At 40.0% G+C, this 18,780-nt stretch overlaps 1 protein-coding gene across 1 annotated transcript; it reads right to left on the reverse strand.

Moving 5' to 3' along the window:
* Positions 1 to 849: 849 nt before the first annotated feature.
* On the reverse strand, positions 850 to 12,586 carry LOC122829368 (voltage-dependent calcium channel gamma-1 subunit-like). The gene is made up of 4 exons (XM_044113860.1): positions 12,034 to 12,586; positions 4,251 to 4,325; positions 1,274 to 1,420; positions 850 to 1,160 (listed from the first exon to the last, which is right to left on the reverse strand). Exons 1-4 carry the CDS (start codon positions 12,269 to 12,271, stop codon positions 928 to 930), a joined length of 693 nt encoding a protein of 230 aa, XP_043969795.1. The 5' UTR covers positions 12,272 to 12,586; the 3' UTR covers positions 850 to 927.
* Positions 12,587 to 18,780: the final 6,194 nt, after the last annotated feature.

An 18,780-nucleotide genomic window follows, 5' to 3' on the forward strand; every position in this document is an offset into this window, starting at 1 on the left:
TGACCTACACTTCAAAACATCCAAAGTATCCCTTTAAAAGACAAAGTCTCACTTACAGCACTTCTTTTTCTGCATATCCTGATTTTCTAGGTAATAAATAATCTGCTGGGTTTTTTTTTTTTGTTTGTTTTTTTACAAAAACCAAACCAGCAGACATTATGTGAATATAAATACTGTAGATTTGAATGCTAAGAAGGTTAATCGTGTTTGGGATAAATAAAACGTTCTTCATTTTTGTCTGTGCGGTGGATCAGTAAAAGGCCTTGTGTGCACCTGCTAAAACTGAACCTTTTCCAACAATCTTGGTGCTGCAGACTGTGTTTAGCATTCAGTCTGACACACACACACACACACGCACACACTCAAAAACTTCTTAGCTTCAGTTTTCTTTCTGTCCATTCTCTATCTGTAAAGCTTCTTTGAATAATCCTTGAGACGCCTACTTGACATTGACTGTGAGCGATTTGATGCCGACGCCCTAAAAACACATAAAGCTTCCTGTAAATGTGTGTATTCTGTATGTTATGCGGCACTGAAGCTCAAGTTACAGTTACTGTGACGTCAGACTTGTTCTAGAAAATCCTTGGGGCCGTTTTTGTCTAAAAGGTACATACATGGGAGTAAGACCATGGTCACATTAAGAACGATTCATGGGTATAATTGAGAAAAACAAACAGGATGTCGGTAAACAATGAGCTGTACACACACACAAAAACAGAAAACAGCATGTGATTGTGTTTCCGGTTGTGTTCGCTCTGGTCGCGCGTATAAACACATTAGCCTTCTCACAAAAGGCCCCATTCAACTGCTGTTCGACTATGATGTGCAAACATCAACAACATGTTTCTCTTTTTTTTTCTTTATTTATTTTTTTTTATTTACTGGAAAACAAGAAAGTGATTCACGGCTGCGGTCGGTCGGCCGGCATCACTCTACTTGCTCCGGCTCGGCGTCCATGCACGTCTCCCAGGGGTTCCGGGGCATCTGAGGCATGGAGAGGACGAGGAGCGCGATGCCGGCCAGGAAAAGGAGGACGAAGCCAGAGCAGGCACAGGCGAAGGACCAGGCGTAGTAGTACTCGATCCAAATGGTCTCCTCGCTCTCGATCATGCGTTTCACCGACTGACGCATCACCTCAAGCGAGATGAAAGCGCAGATGCCTGAAGACAAGAGAGGAGGCGTAGGCCGTGAGCGTCATGGTCTGTGTAAAACTTTGGGAAGGCTGCCGGAGAAGTTGGAAAGGTTTGAAGTTTGGAAGGTGAACGGAACCGACCTGCGAACGCGAAGAACATTCCGGCGGGTTTGAGAAGGTAGTCCCTTCCTTTGCCTTTGCCGGTGCACGACCCGAGCAGACACAGAGATCCCAGGATCATAAAGGCCAGGCTGAAAATGGAGATGGCTGCGGCGGAAATGTTGTACTCTGGAAGGAAAAATAAATAAGAAAAAAAAAATCCAGGGAAAAAAAAGTTAAAATATAAACAAACAGCTTCAGAGGCTCGTAAGAGACAAAGGCATCAAGAAAATCCCTGGTATGTGGAAAACATACTGATGTCCAACAACCCTGAGGACATCTGATTGTCAACCTGTAAATCTAGTCTCTAGGTGTTTGGACTATGTTTTTAAAATATTGGTGCGATCTCAACAAGAAAGCTTGAAGCTAGCACATGTTTCTCTCTCCAAGGCTACGTTCACACTGCAGCCCGAAGTGACCCAATTACCATGCGTTTGTGAAATTGGATTTTTATTTTTTGGCATGGTCATTCACACTTCCAAATATGTGCGAGTGTTGGCATTGTTACTTTGGAAAAGTAATTTTAATCGGATTACTGATTACTCCTTGAAAAAGTCACTTAGTTATATTACTGACTACTTGATTTGGAAAGTAACTAAGTTACATTAAAAGTAACATATTTAGTTACTTTCAGCAGCTGCTAACAACAACGCTCCGCCTCCTCACATTGAGCTTTGTCAAAACTTAATTATTTTGTTATTTTGTAATGGTAACATTAACAATGTGTCTCCACTGATAAAATTGAACTGAAAAACAGTACAAAAAAAAACCCACGTTAGTAATTTGTGAGTGTTTTTGTGTGGTCCACTATTGTCTAGAAAACTCTAAAGCCCCCACCCTTCCCCAGCCTCCAGGTTCTGCGTTACGGCCCTGCGTTTGGTGTCACAGTGCAGCGCACAGCGCTCCTCCTGTGGCTCCACAGCTCAGATGGCCGCTGCACAGATTTGTGACACTTATCTTAATACTAATAATTATAACGGCGTTTAGTTGCGCAACTTTACAGACTCGTTCGTTGCTGTTGTCACCTTTTTTGCGCTGTTCGTATTAGTCTCGATGTTTGCAATTTTCTGGATAGCTCGACGTCATTCACAAGTAATAAATTAACTTGACATTAACAAAGACACAGCGGGACGGATCATCCGGGAAACGATGGACAGGGAGAGCCTGACTAAAACTACCTTAATGACGGACAAATTCTGGGATTTCTTATGAGTCTCTGCTTATTCCAAAGCCCAAATGAGCAACTTCACGTTCAAAAACGAGCCCAAAAAGGCGCAACCAGCAACTCGTTAAATTTGCAAGCAACCTTTTTAAAAAGAAAAAAAAAGCCGTAATAATCGGATTTGAATCGAATATGTATCGGATATAAAAGTAGCCGCGGTCGCATTCGGAAAAAATCCGACTTGTGTCCAGACTGTCATAAAAAGGTCAAACACAGGTCGCATTACGTCAAAAATCGGAATTGGGTCACTTCAGGAAATGTCTGAAGCAGCCTGACTCGAGTTAGCTAGCCAACTAGCTTACTTTTCTTTCTTGCAAGGAAGAAAGGAACGCTAACTAGTTAGCTAGCTTAAGGCTCTGTCTGTCTACCTATCTATCTATGGCAGGAGATTTATTTCACATGAACATAAACTTTGTCTTGACAGATTGTGTCATTTATTTAATCATATTTCAGAAGATGCCTCACTGGGAACAGTTGCAACATTTTTGGCAGAATTATTTATTTTATCTCAGTTGTCTGTTCATGGATTATTACTGACAGTAAAAAGAGTAACATATAGACTTTTGCTCAAAGTCTCAAAGGCAATAATCTTGATGTTCTCAAATTCACCAATATAAATTTGCTTTGCTTTTATGTTCGCAGATTCCATGTGTGGAGTGGAAACAGCAGCTGGTTTGTATTTTGCAGTGCTGGTTATGATCGGGAGCGTTTGATCTGCCGCCTGTTTGTCTGCTAACCATCCCATTGGGGGTGGAGAGCACTCCTTTGGGAACTGAGTACCTTCATCTTGTGCTGGCAGGAGAGGACGGCCGCCACACCTTGAGCATTCTGGGCTTTGAGGTAGTTAGTGCATCTCTGCAGAGCTCTGCAGAGCAACATCATTTGTATTTTATGTGAAATCTGTATTTATAAAAAGTGTTTTATATAAGTGTGACATAGGCTTGCCATAGTTAACTTAGTTTCTAGTCCAAGGAAGACTGGAGCATGTGACTTACCAAAGAAGCTCTTATGAAAATTATTTTCATATCTTCAGCAACAATATTGGTGAGAACTACTTAAATGTCAGACTTCAAAAATATTCTCCCAAAATGGCTGCTGAAAATGTAGTTCCAAATTGTAGCTTTAAACTTCTCCTTTTCTAACTTCCTGCAGCAGCTAGCTATGTTTCTGTGCAAATCCGTTAAATAGAAATAATCGTAGATGCTGCTTGACTGAATTTATTTGAAAGTGTTTCTGTCTGAGAGTATGCCAGGAAGAAAAGAAACTTACACCCAACAAATACGCACAGTAAAAAAAACCCGTCAGTATTCACAGTTTCTATAAAATCCTGTTTATTTTATTTTTGCATCGTAGTGTATTGTGTTATCCTTACATATATATATATATATATATCATGATGAGGATTATTATCAAGATAAAGAATGTATCTTGATATTTGATAAATGATGTACTTGTTTTTTTGTAACTGGCTGACGTGTCTGTGTAAAATCATTTTTCTACATGTCAGTGAATCTTATTAATAAACGAGTTTCACCTTTTGAGCCGAACTGCAGAAATAAATTTCAACAATATCCTGTTTTGTTGAGTTGTATATGTGGATACATGTGTGCAAATGTGCACCACTTAAACCATTTGTTGGACCATTTTGTTGGCCTATGTCACACAAGATGAAATATATTCACCTTCTGTTTTTTGTGCTTCAGTGTTTTGACAAGAAGGAGTGAAATGACAACGTACCTTTTTGTGTTTTGTATTCAAATATCTCTGCATCTTGTCCTGGACTGAAGTGCCTGAAGTAAGTGCAGTTTTCATCTGTGAAAAGAGGGGAGCAAAAAAAAAAAAAAGATTTTATTGTCAAGTCCTGCAAGGCGTAATAGCTTTAAAAATGTTTAAAGGACATGTATAAGTATCTTAAGGAACCGTTAAATATAAAGTATCATTGTGGAGCTGTCTGATTTACACACAAAACGTAATTAGAATACAAGTCTTAATTGCTTCGCCTTTCAGGAAAAAGCTAAATGTCTATGCGTCATAAATTGAAACACAAACATGTAAATAATACATTTCAGCCTAAATAATCAAAATCAGTGTAAGTTTTTATCTTGCAGCTGGGAAAGTTAAAATGTTCCACGCATCAGAAAGGACACTCGATGTGACGATTAACGGCTTGTCATCCTGAACCGTTTCTCGGACCCTGGGTGTGTCTCAGGGCTCCATCCTCGGACCCAGGATGTTCTCACCGCTCAGGTGAGCGCCAAACACAACCTCCAGTTTTGTTTGTATGATGTCTTTTCCCCAGTTGTCCCCAACAGCATAAATACGTCGGAATCTGTACTACGTGGTTTTGAGAAGACAAATTTTCTGCACCTGAATGAAAATAAAACGTTCTCTGTTTGACTAAGATTTTGAAATTAGCGGGTAAAGTAAACCATGGGAAAGATATTAACTCAGTTAGCTGAGTTAATATCTTTCCCAGCCCTCACTTAATCTACTTTAAGAAAAAAATTTTTTACTGCAGTTTCTATTGGACTGTTGCTTTGTTTTTCTTTCCTCCCGTGCTCCATCACTGAACCTTTTCACACCCCCATGGAAGTCTTGCCCCGCATCTTTTCACACCATTATGGGAAACCCTCCTGCTGAGCAGCTTGTGAACGTCTGGCCTCTCTTAGGACACTTCACACCGTCTCAGCTCTGTCACATTTACGCTCTGAAAGCATCCTAAAACCGACACCCTCCGGATAACGGCAGCAGTAAAAACCGTTTCCCCATTCAGAAACGCGCTCGGCTTCGTGCGGCGTGACTCAACGAAGCAACTGCGGCCACAGCACAAATCACGGTCACGTTTTTCTCCTGCAGATGATTTGGGATTTGTTTGAGTAAAAGTGGAGTTGCTCAGTGCGCCCATGAAGTGATTTGGTAGAGGACAGGTTCTTTGATGTTGAGCCAGGTCGATAACATATTGAATCCAGTTTAGGAGTCTGGAATTAGTGTCAAATCTAGAACACGTCTTACTTTTATCGCTCACTTTACAAGTATGTGATGAGAGCCAAGGCCACTTATCACACATGCTGGGACTGTACGCGCTATGTGAGCTTTAGACAGAAAGTATTCAATCAAATCAAAAAAAAAAAAAAAAAAGCTGCTTGAAATATCACGTAAAAGGATTAATCTCAGGCAGTGTAAAAAATAAAAATAAAAAATCAGCCGTCACTTAATAAGAAATAAATGCTGTTGTGTGGAAATGTGCAAAAAAAAGAGAGCTTATTACAATATAGCAAGTGCTTAATTTGTCCATGCTATGAAAATGTTGACGTGTTAAAACAAGATGAAATCTGAAACAACATAAAATAATTGGCACAAACGATCGTGTTTTCAGAGGGGAAAATGAGCTTTCTAAGGTTTCCCAAAGCCAGCTTTCACTGTCATGTACCACACTGTGTGGGCCCGCATATAAATAAATATGTTTTTATGAATGAGAGCAGCGACTGGCCATAAAGAGAAGGAAGATCGAAAGATGGTTACCAAGCAACAAGCCCCACTGTTTTCACTGTTGACGGCACATAAGAGGTGAAATAGAGGCTTGTCAATGAGTTATACCTCTGAGTCAAAGCTGACGGAGAAACGAAATCCAAATCACCTGAATCTCAGAACGTAGTTTTTTATTTTCCTGTCATGAAACGGCAATCAAAGCTGTTATTATTATTATTATTATTTATTATTTTAAGATTGTGGACAGACAAGAAAGATACAATCCAGCCAGTGGCGTACACAGACATTATGGGGGTTAAGGTGCTAAAGTATTAAAAAAAGGGGCTATCTTAGTAATGTTTGATTTATTGTGGGCACAGACTACATCGTAAGAAAGAAAGGGATTTCAGAAGGGCACTTTTTGTTCAGAGGACAAAGGGCAGAGGCTCTAGCACCAAACTGTCAACATTACCGCACAAGATTTATCTGAAAAGTTTAAGGCATTAATATCACATGATCAGATGACCTATAATGACCTAAAAGCCACTCAACACACCGGACACAACAGTGACGGCAGCGACAAAAGTAGGAACATTTTTCAACTTTCCTGTGTTGTTGCTAGCTCTCTATGTCTGCTAGTTTGGAATTTCACACACAGGAAATGTGTGGGTCCCTTTTGGCTTCCACCGAAATACAGGCACTCTGTAGGAAACATTTCTAAATGAACCTTTAAAACAAAATGACTACTTTTAAATTATTCTGAAAATGAAAACCTGGAACACTGAAACTCTTCAGACTATTTGATTTGAGAAAACAGAACATTTCCTGAAATATTATTTTGAAAATATTTTCATATATATATATATATTTGAAAATATTTACGTCAATATTCAAAAAATATTGACATGATTAATGATCGTGATTAATTTCATAATTCTTTTAAAAAATCAATTGACACACAGAGACAATGGTATTTCCCCCTTATTTTCAAGCTGGGCCACGTAGCCACCCAACGATACGACACAAGGAAGTTGAAAAATGTTCTACTTTTGTCGCTGCTGTCACTATCGCATCCGGTGTGTTGAGTTCACCCCTAGTGGTTTTTACATCGAAATAGGTCATTTGATTATGCAATATTAACGTTTCTGTTAAGCTGCTATAGGACCCAGCAAACCTTTACATAAGGCGCATTCAAAAGTAGAGGATGTTGAGTGGTGGATCCCAGATGAAATTGTTCCTGAATTGCTGATTAGCTGCATGGGGTTTTTCATGGGACAATTCAAAGTTAAAGGTGGGTAACATGTGTTGGCAGTTTCCACAGATTTTCTGAACCACCCATTTGACCTAGATACGGTGCCCAACTGTTTTTACCAACACGCCTATCTTGATCCCAGAACCATTTAGTACATATTCAATCTTCACAAAATCCCAACGGGGCCCACATGGGTGGGGCAGTCACATGGAAGAGCCCTACTTCCTGCCACCATAACTGGACGTCGCTGTCTGTCCCAAGCTTTTTTCTGTTGTTTTCATTTTACACTTTTTCGACAAACATGTAAATATGCAGCTATAGCAAATATGAAGACAAACAAATTTCAAAACCTTTGAATCTGTGATTATCTGTGAAGATGGTTCGGGCCCCTCCGTGACACTCTGACAGTGTGTTCTCTCTATTATTGGCCCTTGTCCTGCTGACTGTGCTGACATGTTGTGTAACGCTTTTCTTGTTCTAAATAGGGAAGTCTGTCATGTTTCCAAGGATCAGGTGAGAACGCCGGTTTTAGCGTCTCATCACGCTGTCATGTTGCTTCCCTGTCTTTTTTGATGCGTGCCATTGATTCACTGTGTCAGAAGAGGAAATGTTAGGGCCAATAACTACAGCCAAAGTCCTAAGATAATCCAAATTTAGTCGATTTTACAAAGCCAAAACCTCTGGACACCAGATAAAGTGTACAGACGTTGCAGACATTCTGTCCGCCTATTTGAAGGGTTGGTTGTAAACTTAGGTGTGTTTATGAGCCAAATAGCATTGATTCTCAGTCTTTTTTGGAGTATACCGCCTATCCCGGTGCAGGGAGAAGTAATTTGAGTCCTGCAAGGAGACGTGGTGCTGTAGTCGGGTCTGGAGGGAAGGGTTTGACGGTCCTGCGGGTCTTAGAGTTATGCCAGACTCTGCCATGAGGTCCTGTCACTCAGGGAATCCACAGGCTTGTGCATGAACACTTGACCCCCGTGGCTCTGTCCCAGCACAGCTGAGTATTTACATGCCTTATTTTTGTAGCTAACAGCAGTGGAATATAAAATAAAATGCACACTTCCTATTTCTGGAACCTCTCTGATAGTTATTGTATTGGCCCTCTTGCAACACCGCGGCCGTGGAAACTGCCAAAGTCCTGGCCTGAACCTTTTTCAGGCAGAAAAGGTTTGCCGGTTGAGAGCTGAACGGAATATCCATCGTTGCCTATTTATAACCAGTAGCATCTGTGAATAGCGATTAAACTAAAGGCGATAATCAGAGTAAAGTTTTCTATGCTTGGATTTGAAGAAAGCCATTAACAGCAGCAGAAATAAGTCACCCTCTGTACTTTGTCAGCATTTTACAAAGAACAAGGCAGCCCACACTTTCCACTTCTGGATCTCCTCGCCAAATGTTTGAGTCCTGTTTTTTGTTTTTCAGATTGGATACCGTCTGAAGGCAAGTATCTAAAATTATCAATGACTTCCCTCACCAAATTCTGCCAGCAGGGAAATCCATGCTATCATCTACTGGGACATTTTCATACTCAAAAAAGGATTTATTTTATTTTTTTTAATTGTCATTAGCATGTGATGTGTGATGTTTTTGTTACATTTGCATGTCGAGCGTCATCTGTCTCTCATTCCAGTCGTAGCATAAACCACTCCATGAACTTTGACCTCAAATTTCAGTGGCAGTTCAAGATTTAGTCAAAGTTAGCTTCCAGTACAGCCAAAATAAAGCCTCATTTTCAAAACAGGATTATGTTTCTTTATGTGTCTCATCATAAAGAAACATAATTTCATCATATTTTCTTCTGACATTCCAAGCTGTTGCTGTGTTGGTCTATTTCTTTTAAGTAAAAAAAAAACAAAAAACAAAGAAGAATTACTAAAGTGCTTTTATCTTCTGTTTCTCAAAGTGCTTTTTAACTCCCTGAAAAGATTTGAGGATTCCTTTGGAGAATAATTAGCTTAATTTGAGTGAGATTGTTCGCTTTGTTAAATGATGTTGTTTATTTACACAATTATTACAACAAAATTAATTAAGTGCCACGGTCAACCGTAGCGAACCGCTGCCACTCATAAATAATCAACATTATTAGTTACGGCGATTTGAACTCAAAAGTGATTGTTTGAAAAAATAATACTAGATCCTTTATGCCACTTTAGTCAGCCATATTGGTATACCAAATACTAAATTAGAGTGACTGATCAATAGAGTAAAAATCAATTGTTTCAAAGGTTATTGATTTCAATTCGAATTCAGCCAATTAGTTTATGAAACATTACTTTTTTCAAAGTTTGCATTGTGAACGGCTTGTTTGAACAAATTTAACCAATTAGTCTAAATTACTTTGGACCTAATTTGGTCTCTCCAACAAAACTCTTCGATTCAATTCAAAATACATATTCACACTGCATAATGACATTATTATACATCTTTCTACAGGTTACATATTTCATGTGTGTCTGTGGGAGGAATCTATGTAATAATCTGGCATAAACTAATCTGAATCGGTTGAAAACAAATCTAACCTCATTTTCAGTTTTTTGTCGTTTTCATTGTTTTTCTGGTTCTATTTTTACATTCTTACCGTTTTACTTTTAGTAGTTTATCTCATCATTATTTCACATTTTACTTAAGTGTTACTAGCTTACTAAGTTTATTGATTAAGGCCAGTTGAATTCTTTCTATTTAACTTTTTTTATGCTGTAGAGACATTGTTTGGTAATCTTGATCCAGATTACTAGTTTTATTGCTAATTACCTTGAGCATTTATTAATAGTTATTCATAGCTAAACCAGACTGGACAGCGTTATAATGATCACGTTCATTTGTTTGCACTGTGAATAAATGTTCCCCTAATTACACACAGTTTTTGCAGATTAAAACTCTGTAATCCAAAACATGTGCCACCTATCGCCGCCGTCTGGAGAGGTCAACATGTGCCCGGGTGGGTCAAATTATTGAGAAGATCCGGCCCGTCTGCACCAGTGAGCCGCGCCTCGGGCGTTTCAGCTGTTCCTGAAAGAGACCTGTGGTGCAAACAGAGCGCAGGCATCCCGATCGCCGCCGTCAGTCAAGAATTAGCTTAACTTTGTGAGTAGAAGGGATTTAGACAAGTGTCTGCGGTCATGTTGTGAAAAGCAGACAAAAAAACACCAACAAAAACCCCCCCACAAATGTTTAACAGCTGCTTGACATACAGTCTGATAAGTGCTGCTCATATAATGGTTGACATTCGGGGGGAGGGCACGTTGCATTGTGCTTATCAATACAAGCAATTTTAGGAACATTTAATTATATGAGCACCTTTTTAATGTCTTTAAACCCTTAACTTCCCTCACGACGGTTACGATATATTAAATACTTTCATTTAGGTTAAAACTACACAAAACTCAAACATTTTGTAGACTCATTAGCTGTTTGGTAGTAATCTAAAAAGCAACCTACGAATTTCACTACTGATTACTGACAGCAACTTTGTCTAATATTATTATGTTTGATGACCTGAAAAATCACGTTGTAACAAGGAAAAAGAAACAGAAAAAATCTTCAAGGGGTTAACACTTTCTCATAGCAACGTAGGAAAAAAATCCACTCATACAATTTGCTAACTATTTTTTCACTTCAACCACATTAAACAGCAACATAAACGATGTGTCCAAGAAGTTGTTTTTGATCCAAATGACTAGATTTATTACTAATTACCTTGAGCAATTATTAATAGTTATTCATAGCTAAACCAGACTATTGTTGGGCAGCATTATAATGATCACGTTCATTTGGTTTTACTGTGATAAATATTATTCTAATTACACGCAACTTTTGTAGATAAAAACCCCAGAATCCAAAATGAGTGCCACCTGTCACCGCAGTCTGGAGAGATCAACATGTATATTAAATATTCTTAAATTAATATTTATCATATAAATACTAATATAAGTGCTTTGTACATTTAAAGCACAGTGAGCGATTCTTTTTCCTTAATACCCTGTAGTAAAACCTATTGGTGGTCCTCAAACTTCGCATCTTGTGTTGGGGTCTCATTTGTCTCTGAACTATGGCGCGGACTAGAGACAGCTTCTAAAGTAGATTATAGCGCATGGCATTCTGGGTAATGCCATACATGCGCTCTCACCAACAACGTGACTTGTGTAAAACGAGGAAATAACATCTCACCACAGGGAGAAACGGCTCGGTCTTTTTCCAAACGCAAAAGATAAATCCTACAACCGTTAAAATCTGACGCCACTCCGTGTTTGTTTACATTTTGTAAAGAAGGAAGCTGAGCTCATGTCTTGAGGTTTTTGTGTCGTTCCCTCAGTGGTTCTTGTCGCAGCGCCACCGCAGGCGAGGAGGGGTACAGGTTTTTCAAAGGAATAAAAGTGAACTGCATTGGCTGAAAATGTAACAAATGTCGCCATTTTGGTCCTCAGTCGAAGTCTACCAAACCATCAGGTGCGAAAACACCCTGAAATATTGTGTGTTTAATTTCTTTCTACAATAGAATTATTATTATTATTTTCCTAACAAAAGAGATACAATGTTCAGTATTTCAAACATTTGGACGCTCCTGATTAAGTACCTCTACAGGGATTTCACACAGTCACGTGACTTCCTCTGTTAGGCCCTCTATTCTTAGTAGCTTCAAGCTTAACAGGAGAGGTTGTGGTGCAAAAAACTGTAGCTGCGCTTCGTGAGGCTAAATTGTTCGCCACATTCAAAAACCTAAACTTTTACGATTTGTTTAGACTTTACTGTCGAGTTAGAAAAAGTGTCTTGCCAGGATTTTATTTTTTTTTGTCTTACCTCCAGGCAGGCTGATTGGTCCGCAGCCATGCGCTTTGTCATAATTCTGCTCGGTGATGTAGATGTGCTTCTTGCACAGCCTCCAAAGGCCGAAGTGTGCCGCCTCACAGGTCTCATTGAACCGCACCACCTGTGGGCTGAGCACTGCCCAGTGGTCCGTAACCACCGCCGTGAACATGCACGCCATACCCACCACCAGCACGACGATGGCGATCTTTATCTTGGTGCGCTTGTGCATGTTTTCCAGTTGGTGCGACTTCTAGTCAGTTAACAACAACAACAAAAAGTACATAAGACCTCGATATTCTGATCTGTAAGTCTCGGTAAGTCTCAGGGAAAAAACGTCGTCGTCCTTTCCCTCTCTCCACCCAGGACGAATGTCTTCTCTCTCGCTACTGCAAATCTGAGCTTCTGGTTCGAAGGGAAGGGGGCCAGACTCCTCTGTCCTACTTTCATGCCCCTCTTTCCCCTCACACTGTGAGCCGCCGCTCTATGCACGGTTCACAAAGTCAGCTGTTGAGGTAGATCAGAGAAGTTGATGACCAGACTGCCTGCCATGCTGGGGAATGGGTGTGTTTCTCAGGGTGTTGTATGCTATAAATGACCATTGAGTCAGTCTCTGCGCTTATCCTATTACAGTATCAGAGAGTTGAGATTAGCAAAGTGCCATTATAAGAGTATTAGCATAGCACTTTTATTTATAATAATGCAAGCTGAATTTTAAAGAAGTACCTTTAGGAGGGTATCAAATTGTCTCTCTCTGGTTTGTTTAATTGCCATGAGATATTGTTGAGTCAAAGCTCTGTGATGTCTTTGTATATCTTTATACTATATCTATAAGAAGAAAGTGTTTGTGCCTATAACAAGCTGCGACTGAAAACACAAGCACTTCACGTATGCGAGGGCAGTACATTTTGAAACGGATGTTAACTGTTGAGGTAAACTCTGTGTCAGTCAATCAGCTCTATCTCCTGGACGTCTGTAGCAAGTCAAAAGCTCATTTAAAACAAAAACTCACCAAGAGGTTCAAGAAATAAAGAAACAGTCACACCAACATGTAAAAACAAGCTTGTTTTGATTCAGAAATTGCACTAATACGTATATCACATTGTATTGTAGCCTGTCATTTCAAATCCTTTAATATCACATGTAATTTTGTCCTCATTAAGGAAAACCTCGTGGCGAAAAGCTTTTGCCTGTATCACTTCTTTTAAAAAAAAGTCACAGTGAGGTGCTGCCGATCAAATAACCTTTTAACCATTAAGTGGCTATCAGTTATCGGATCATTAGTCAGTGAGTAATACGACTCTGTTGTTCAGTGAAAACCTCGCAGCAGTAATTCAAAGAAGTGTCAGAGAGCAAAAGTCCAACAGTGAGGTACATGATCCACCAGCAGCTGCTTTGTTACGGAGGGTGTTGACGCTGGAGTAAATTACACCTTTCTTATGCCATCGGGGGCTACAGTACCCTCGGTTGCCTTGGTGACCAGTCGCTCAACATGAACTGGGGTTTTTACTGCTCCTCCTGTAGCACGTCAAAATAAGAGAGGCAAACTGCTAATTCTGATTCTGCGTACCCTGCGACTGGGTTCACTTATTGAAAACAACACTGGCAGAAAGGAGAAGCTGACACAAGTTTAAGCAGCTTCTACTTCTACCATCTTTAAGAGAGGAAGCACGACCACCTCGACGGAGGTGGGCAGATCGATCCAAAATATTGACAATATCGATACAAAGTCAGTATCGGAATCGGATCGATGCCAGCAGAGAACGGCTTCAGGTTCTCTTTATTCATCAGTGGAGCCTTGCGCGGTGAGCACGTTTAGAGGCAATCATGCTTCGTGGGAACCTTGGTGAAGGAAAACCTTTTCATAAATTATCAATTGGGACAGCAGCTGTTTTTAACCAACACTTCTAAGTGACAACAGATTTCAACCTATTTTACTTGGATTTTTTGTTTTTGTTTTGACTTGATATGTGGATTACTCTGGACGCGCGATGAATCGATCGGTCCGTTTTCTTGCTCTCGCCGTTTCTCCTGGCTCGTCATTCACTCTCCCTGTCCGCTTCCTCCACTTCCCCTCATGTGGATCTGATCTCACCGATTACCTCCACCTGCCAGGTTTCTATTTATATGCCTCGCGCCCTCGGGTTCAGCGTGAGATCATCTGTTGTCATCAGTCCCAGCTATGAAGCTGTTCGTCGACACCTGCCTATCCTTCAACCGCTGCATTTGCCTTCTGTTTTTTTCATGCAGAGTTTTCGATCTTTACTGGGATTTTGACCCCGGCTGTTGTTCTTCACATTCTAGATTGCTTCTGTTCTTCCTGGATACGGCATGTGCATAACCCTAGACTCTTCTCCCGTTAATCAGCGCTTTGGGTTGTGTTTGTAGTCTGGGGCATTTTGGAGGACAGTTGATCAAGTCGGGGGAGAAAAAAAGTCTTTGATGCAGCTGTTGTTGGGCAAAATTACTGGTAAAGTAGATTATTAAATCCAGAAATGATACCTTGGGCCACACACTACAAACTGTAAAAAAAACAACCCACAAAACAACAACAAATAAGATTTCAGAAGGGCTTTTTTTTTACCTCTAGCACCTCCGAGGGTCTGAGACTAAGATTCCTTCTTCTACAGATAAGAGAGACGAGTTCCTGCTCTTCCAGGCAAACCCTTTTACCTGCTTACTTGGCTTCCACCTGGAACCAGACGCCACTCGCCGCTTGTATCAGGATCAGTAGCAGCTGCAGAGAACATTTTCCTAAGGGGATAATAATGAAGTGATACTGACGGTGTGAATTTATTGCCGTAGCATTGTGTTCGCTGAGAAATTGCAAACCATAAATTCAGGCTAAGAAAAATTCATGGAGCAAATAGAGATGTTTTCTTTCTTTTTACAGTTCCTGAAAATGGCTTTCAGGAAATTAAATGTGCTGCTTTATCTTTTCTTTTTTTCTTTTCTTCCCCCCCAATACTTACAAAGGGCGTCACTAACTGCAACTCTACCATGCACACACAATACAAACTCTAAACAAACATACATTTGTAATGTTTTACTACCTACCATCTTTCAAAAATAATGTTGTTTTTTTTGTAGATTTCAATCAACCCTAATCAAAATTATTTCAGTTTTTCTTTTTTTTTTTAAATGTTTCCCAAAGCAGAGGAAGAGTTTGAAAAAAGCCCATGTTTCTGAATCATTTAAATAACTTCAGCGAGATTCATGAAAGATACACAAACACCCGTAGGCTTTTTTTTATGTGCTGTCAATATTTGTTGTTTTTTTTGTAGAATTTTTATGAAAATGTCTGTACTCTTTGGTGTGTTTAAATCGTAGGATTTCTATTAAACTGTTGAGAGAACGGATGCTGGTAAATCAGCTTTATTCACTCTAGCCGTGTGAGATACTAAACATAAGATCTCTAAAAGAGAGAGTGAAATTCAACCTGCAGTAAAGGGATATTACAAATAACGTTTCCACCCATTTTGTGGCCCTCCTGTGGGAAATCAGCTCACGTCCTTAGAGCAGCTGTTTGCTACCAGCAGAGGTCCCACCTCCAAGTCAAATATTTAACAACAATTAATGGTATAGATACTCATAATCCATTCGGTCTCATAAATCACTTGGAGAGAGTAGTTATTTTCATTACCGTTTCGCAGTGTGCAGTAAGCTGTGCGTTTCTCAGAAATGATGGCTAATATTAATCAACACAAAAAACGCTGTTCAATTAATTATGAGAAGATTCGACATGGGCTAAAGATGAAAGAGAATAAGAATTAAATTAATAATCCAACTAAGACATGATTGCTCATAATTAACAGAGCTAAAGACTCAAACGAAACAAAAAATCTGATTCACTTTAGACGCTACCAGTAAACACAGGAATTGATGTTAGAAATCTAAAGCTGATTAAAGACGGAAAATCCATTAAACATTTATCTGTCCCTGAGGTAAAGAGTTTAGCAACTCGGATTCTGATCTCCGACTGAAATCTAAGAGAGAAATCTCGTCTGGAAGAAGTTTTAATCGTCATGGTAACCAATCTGGATGAAGTCTCTCCGTTGGATGGAAGTGACTGAGGGACTTTTAAAAAGAGCAGCAACACCTGACCCGAAGGACATCGACTGGTTTGGCCCTTTGGGCCTCCATCACACTGATGCCATCGCCTGACAGCTGAGAGTTGGCAGTTTGAGTCCTCAGGGAAGGTTTGGGCGCTTCGCATTTCTTCCGAGGGAGTCGACCTCGTCCGATGGACTAATCGTGTGTGGTAAATCGAAATGATTGGAATGAGTCATGATGCACGGCTGCATTCATTAAGACTGATTAGCTGAGCTTTTCCCAGATTAAAAAAGGTTAAGCTTCAACTGCTGCTGGCCAAATCCAGTTATTCGCACAGGGACAGATGCCATCACAATGTGTGCCACTTCCTGGATTCACAGCATAGCAAAGGTACCAACAAAGAGAGAGAGAGAGAGAAAATTCAAACCCCTCCTGAGAAAGAAAATGTAAACGAATGTAAAATGTCAGCCATTTTACATTTTCAAAACAGAATTTGGGGAGAGAGAGGCAACAGGCCTGCAGAAATCAGGTCTGGATTCTTTCACTTTAATTCACTAACAGATTTGATTGCTGCATGCGACACTCACCTGAAGCCGTAATGGTGTGTTCACACCAGGCACGTGCAGACGGGGGGGTCTGCATCTGCACATGGGGGCGGGCTGGAGGGTTGTTTGGTGACGTAATTTATGTAACGTGGGAATATGGGAGCACAGCGGGAAACAGGAGTAAGATAGGTGGTTTCCCGGCCAAAACGAGAGACTGGACAGGTGTGTTGTGGTCAAATAATATGGTAGAAAGTTGAAGTTATCCTTAATTATCACCAATTACATGATTAAAAATGTTGAATGCGTGGCGTGGCGCAGTGGTTTAGAGCGCGCGACCTGTGTACACAAGCTACAGATCTTGGCGCAGCTCGACTCACGTTGTCGCTTCGTTTGCTGCATGTCTTTGTCCCCTTTCCCCTGTCTGACTACTGTCAAATAAAGGCCACAAATTCCAAAAATAATTATTAAAAAAAAAAACAACCCAAAACGTTCTTATGCTCCTGCATGTATCAGTTTGAGTGAAAAACGTACGCAGCCTCTGCTACATATATATCTATAAAGACTGGCTGTGAGGGCTAACAAGCATGTTGGTTATTCCAGTGGCTGTGTAGAGAGGTGACTCTGACATTTCCCCTTCAATTACAGGAGGAGACGTTTCACCGACACGCAACAGGAGGTGGACCAGCTTTCCCGTGGATGAAAATATCAGTCAGGATTCATGGCATTCGCATCCACAGGACCTCACAGGTCCGGTGATGGGCAGAGACGGTGGAGGGAGGGGTGGGGGATTGCTCACATTCATGACTGGAATGGAAAACGTGGACATCAAACCAATTTGGCATAACATAGATATAAGTCTCATGCTGACTTTAAATATGTCTGTTGTAATTCAAGCCGTCTCCTCGTAAACATCGGTGACCGGAATGACAAGTATGGCTGGCGGAGCCGAGTATTCACCCTTTAAAACACACAAGGAAGTCACTGAGCTACAAGCGCGCCGAATTTAACCGATTACAACTTCTGACAAATATCTCTAAGCAGCACACAAACCATTAAGCAGACGTGGAAACCAGTCGAGCATGAGCCACACTTCAAACCAGAAAGTCTGATCCAGCAATACGACACACAGCAACTTTTTTGTAGATGCGCCATTCAAATTCTGGATGAGCTCTTGGGAGCCTGTTAGCTCAATCAAGCATTAAGTTGGCTGATCTTGACTTCCTGTGCTGACTGGATTGCTGCCAGAACCTAACAACCACATCAGCACTGCAATGTTAACCAGATACTACTGGGTCAATCAAAGTTCGCAAGATACTCTTAGTGTGCCACTTTGGATGAAGTTTGCATCAATTTAAAACTAGACATACAGCAACTTTTTACCAAACTTTGTTGTTCCAAATCAGTGTTTGGATGGAGTCAGCAAAATGCCCCTAAAAGAAAGATAAAACAATCCAAATATAAATGAAGTGGAGAGAAATCAGAAAACTTCAAGAGCAACAAAAAATAGGGAAAATGTTTATAGAAGCAGCTAATATTTAAAAAAATTATCCTTCATATTATAGTCACAAATAATACCCAACTTTATTTAGTCATGAAGTCATTTGTAAGCTAATTCTGAAATCACCTCGTCTTTAACTTCTTATGTTGAAGATTAGGTACTTAAATTAACTAAATGACTACAGGCACGAGAATAAAATATTTACACACTGAATCAGATTCTCTGTTGTGATAAAGTACAATAATAGGAGATTAATGTCCCATTTAATTCTTATTTTTTCAACAAACTTACATGGTTTACCTGGCAGCTGGCCAATTAAAAGGCAGAGATAATTATTTAAATTAAGCAATTATTACAGTAAATTAAGCTCCATCTCCAAGTAGGAGAGTAATTATTTATCAATCTAAAGATGACTAACAAGAAAAATGCTTCAAGCACACTGATTTCCAGGTGTAAGCAGAAAAGTATTTCCTTTCATATGCTTGAGTCAACAGCAACTATCGCAAATGAACAAAGCTGGAAATGGCCAAACGGGAAGAGATGATGTCTGTGAGATTTGCAGGTTCCCTACAGTTTATTCTGTGAATCGTTACCAATTGAAAATCCGTTGCTATTTACCACACAAAAGAAAGTCACATCACTCCA

The sequence above is a fragment of the Gambusia affinis genome, linkage group LG04 (assembly GCF_019740435.1).
Source record: "Gambusia affinis linkage group LG04, SWU_Gaff_1.0, whole genome shotgun sequence".
NCBI lineage: Eukaryota > Metazoa > Chordata > Actinopteri > Cyprinodontiformes > Poeciliidae > Gambusia > Gambusia affinis.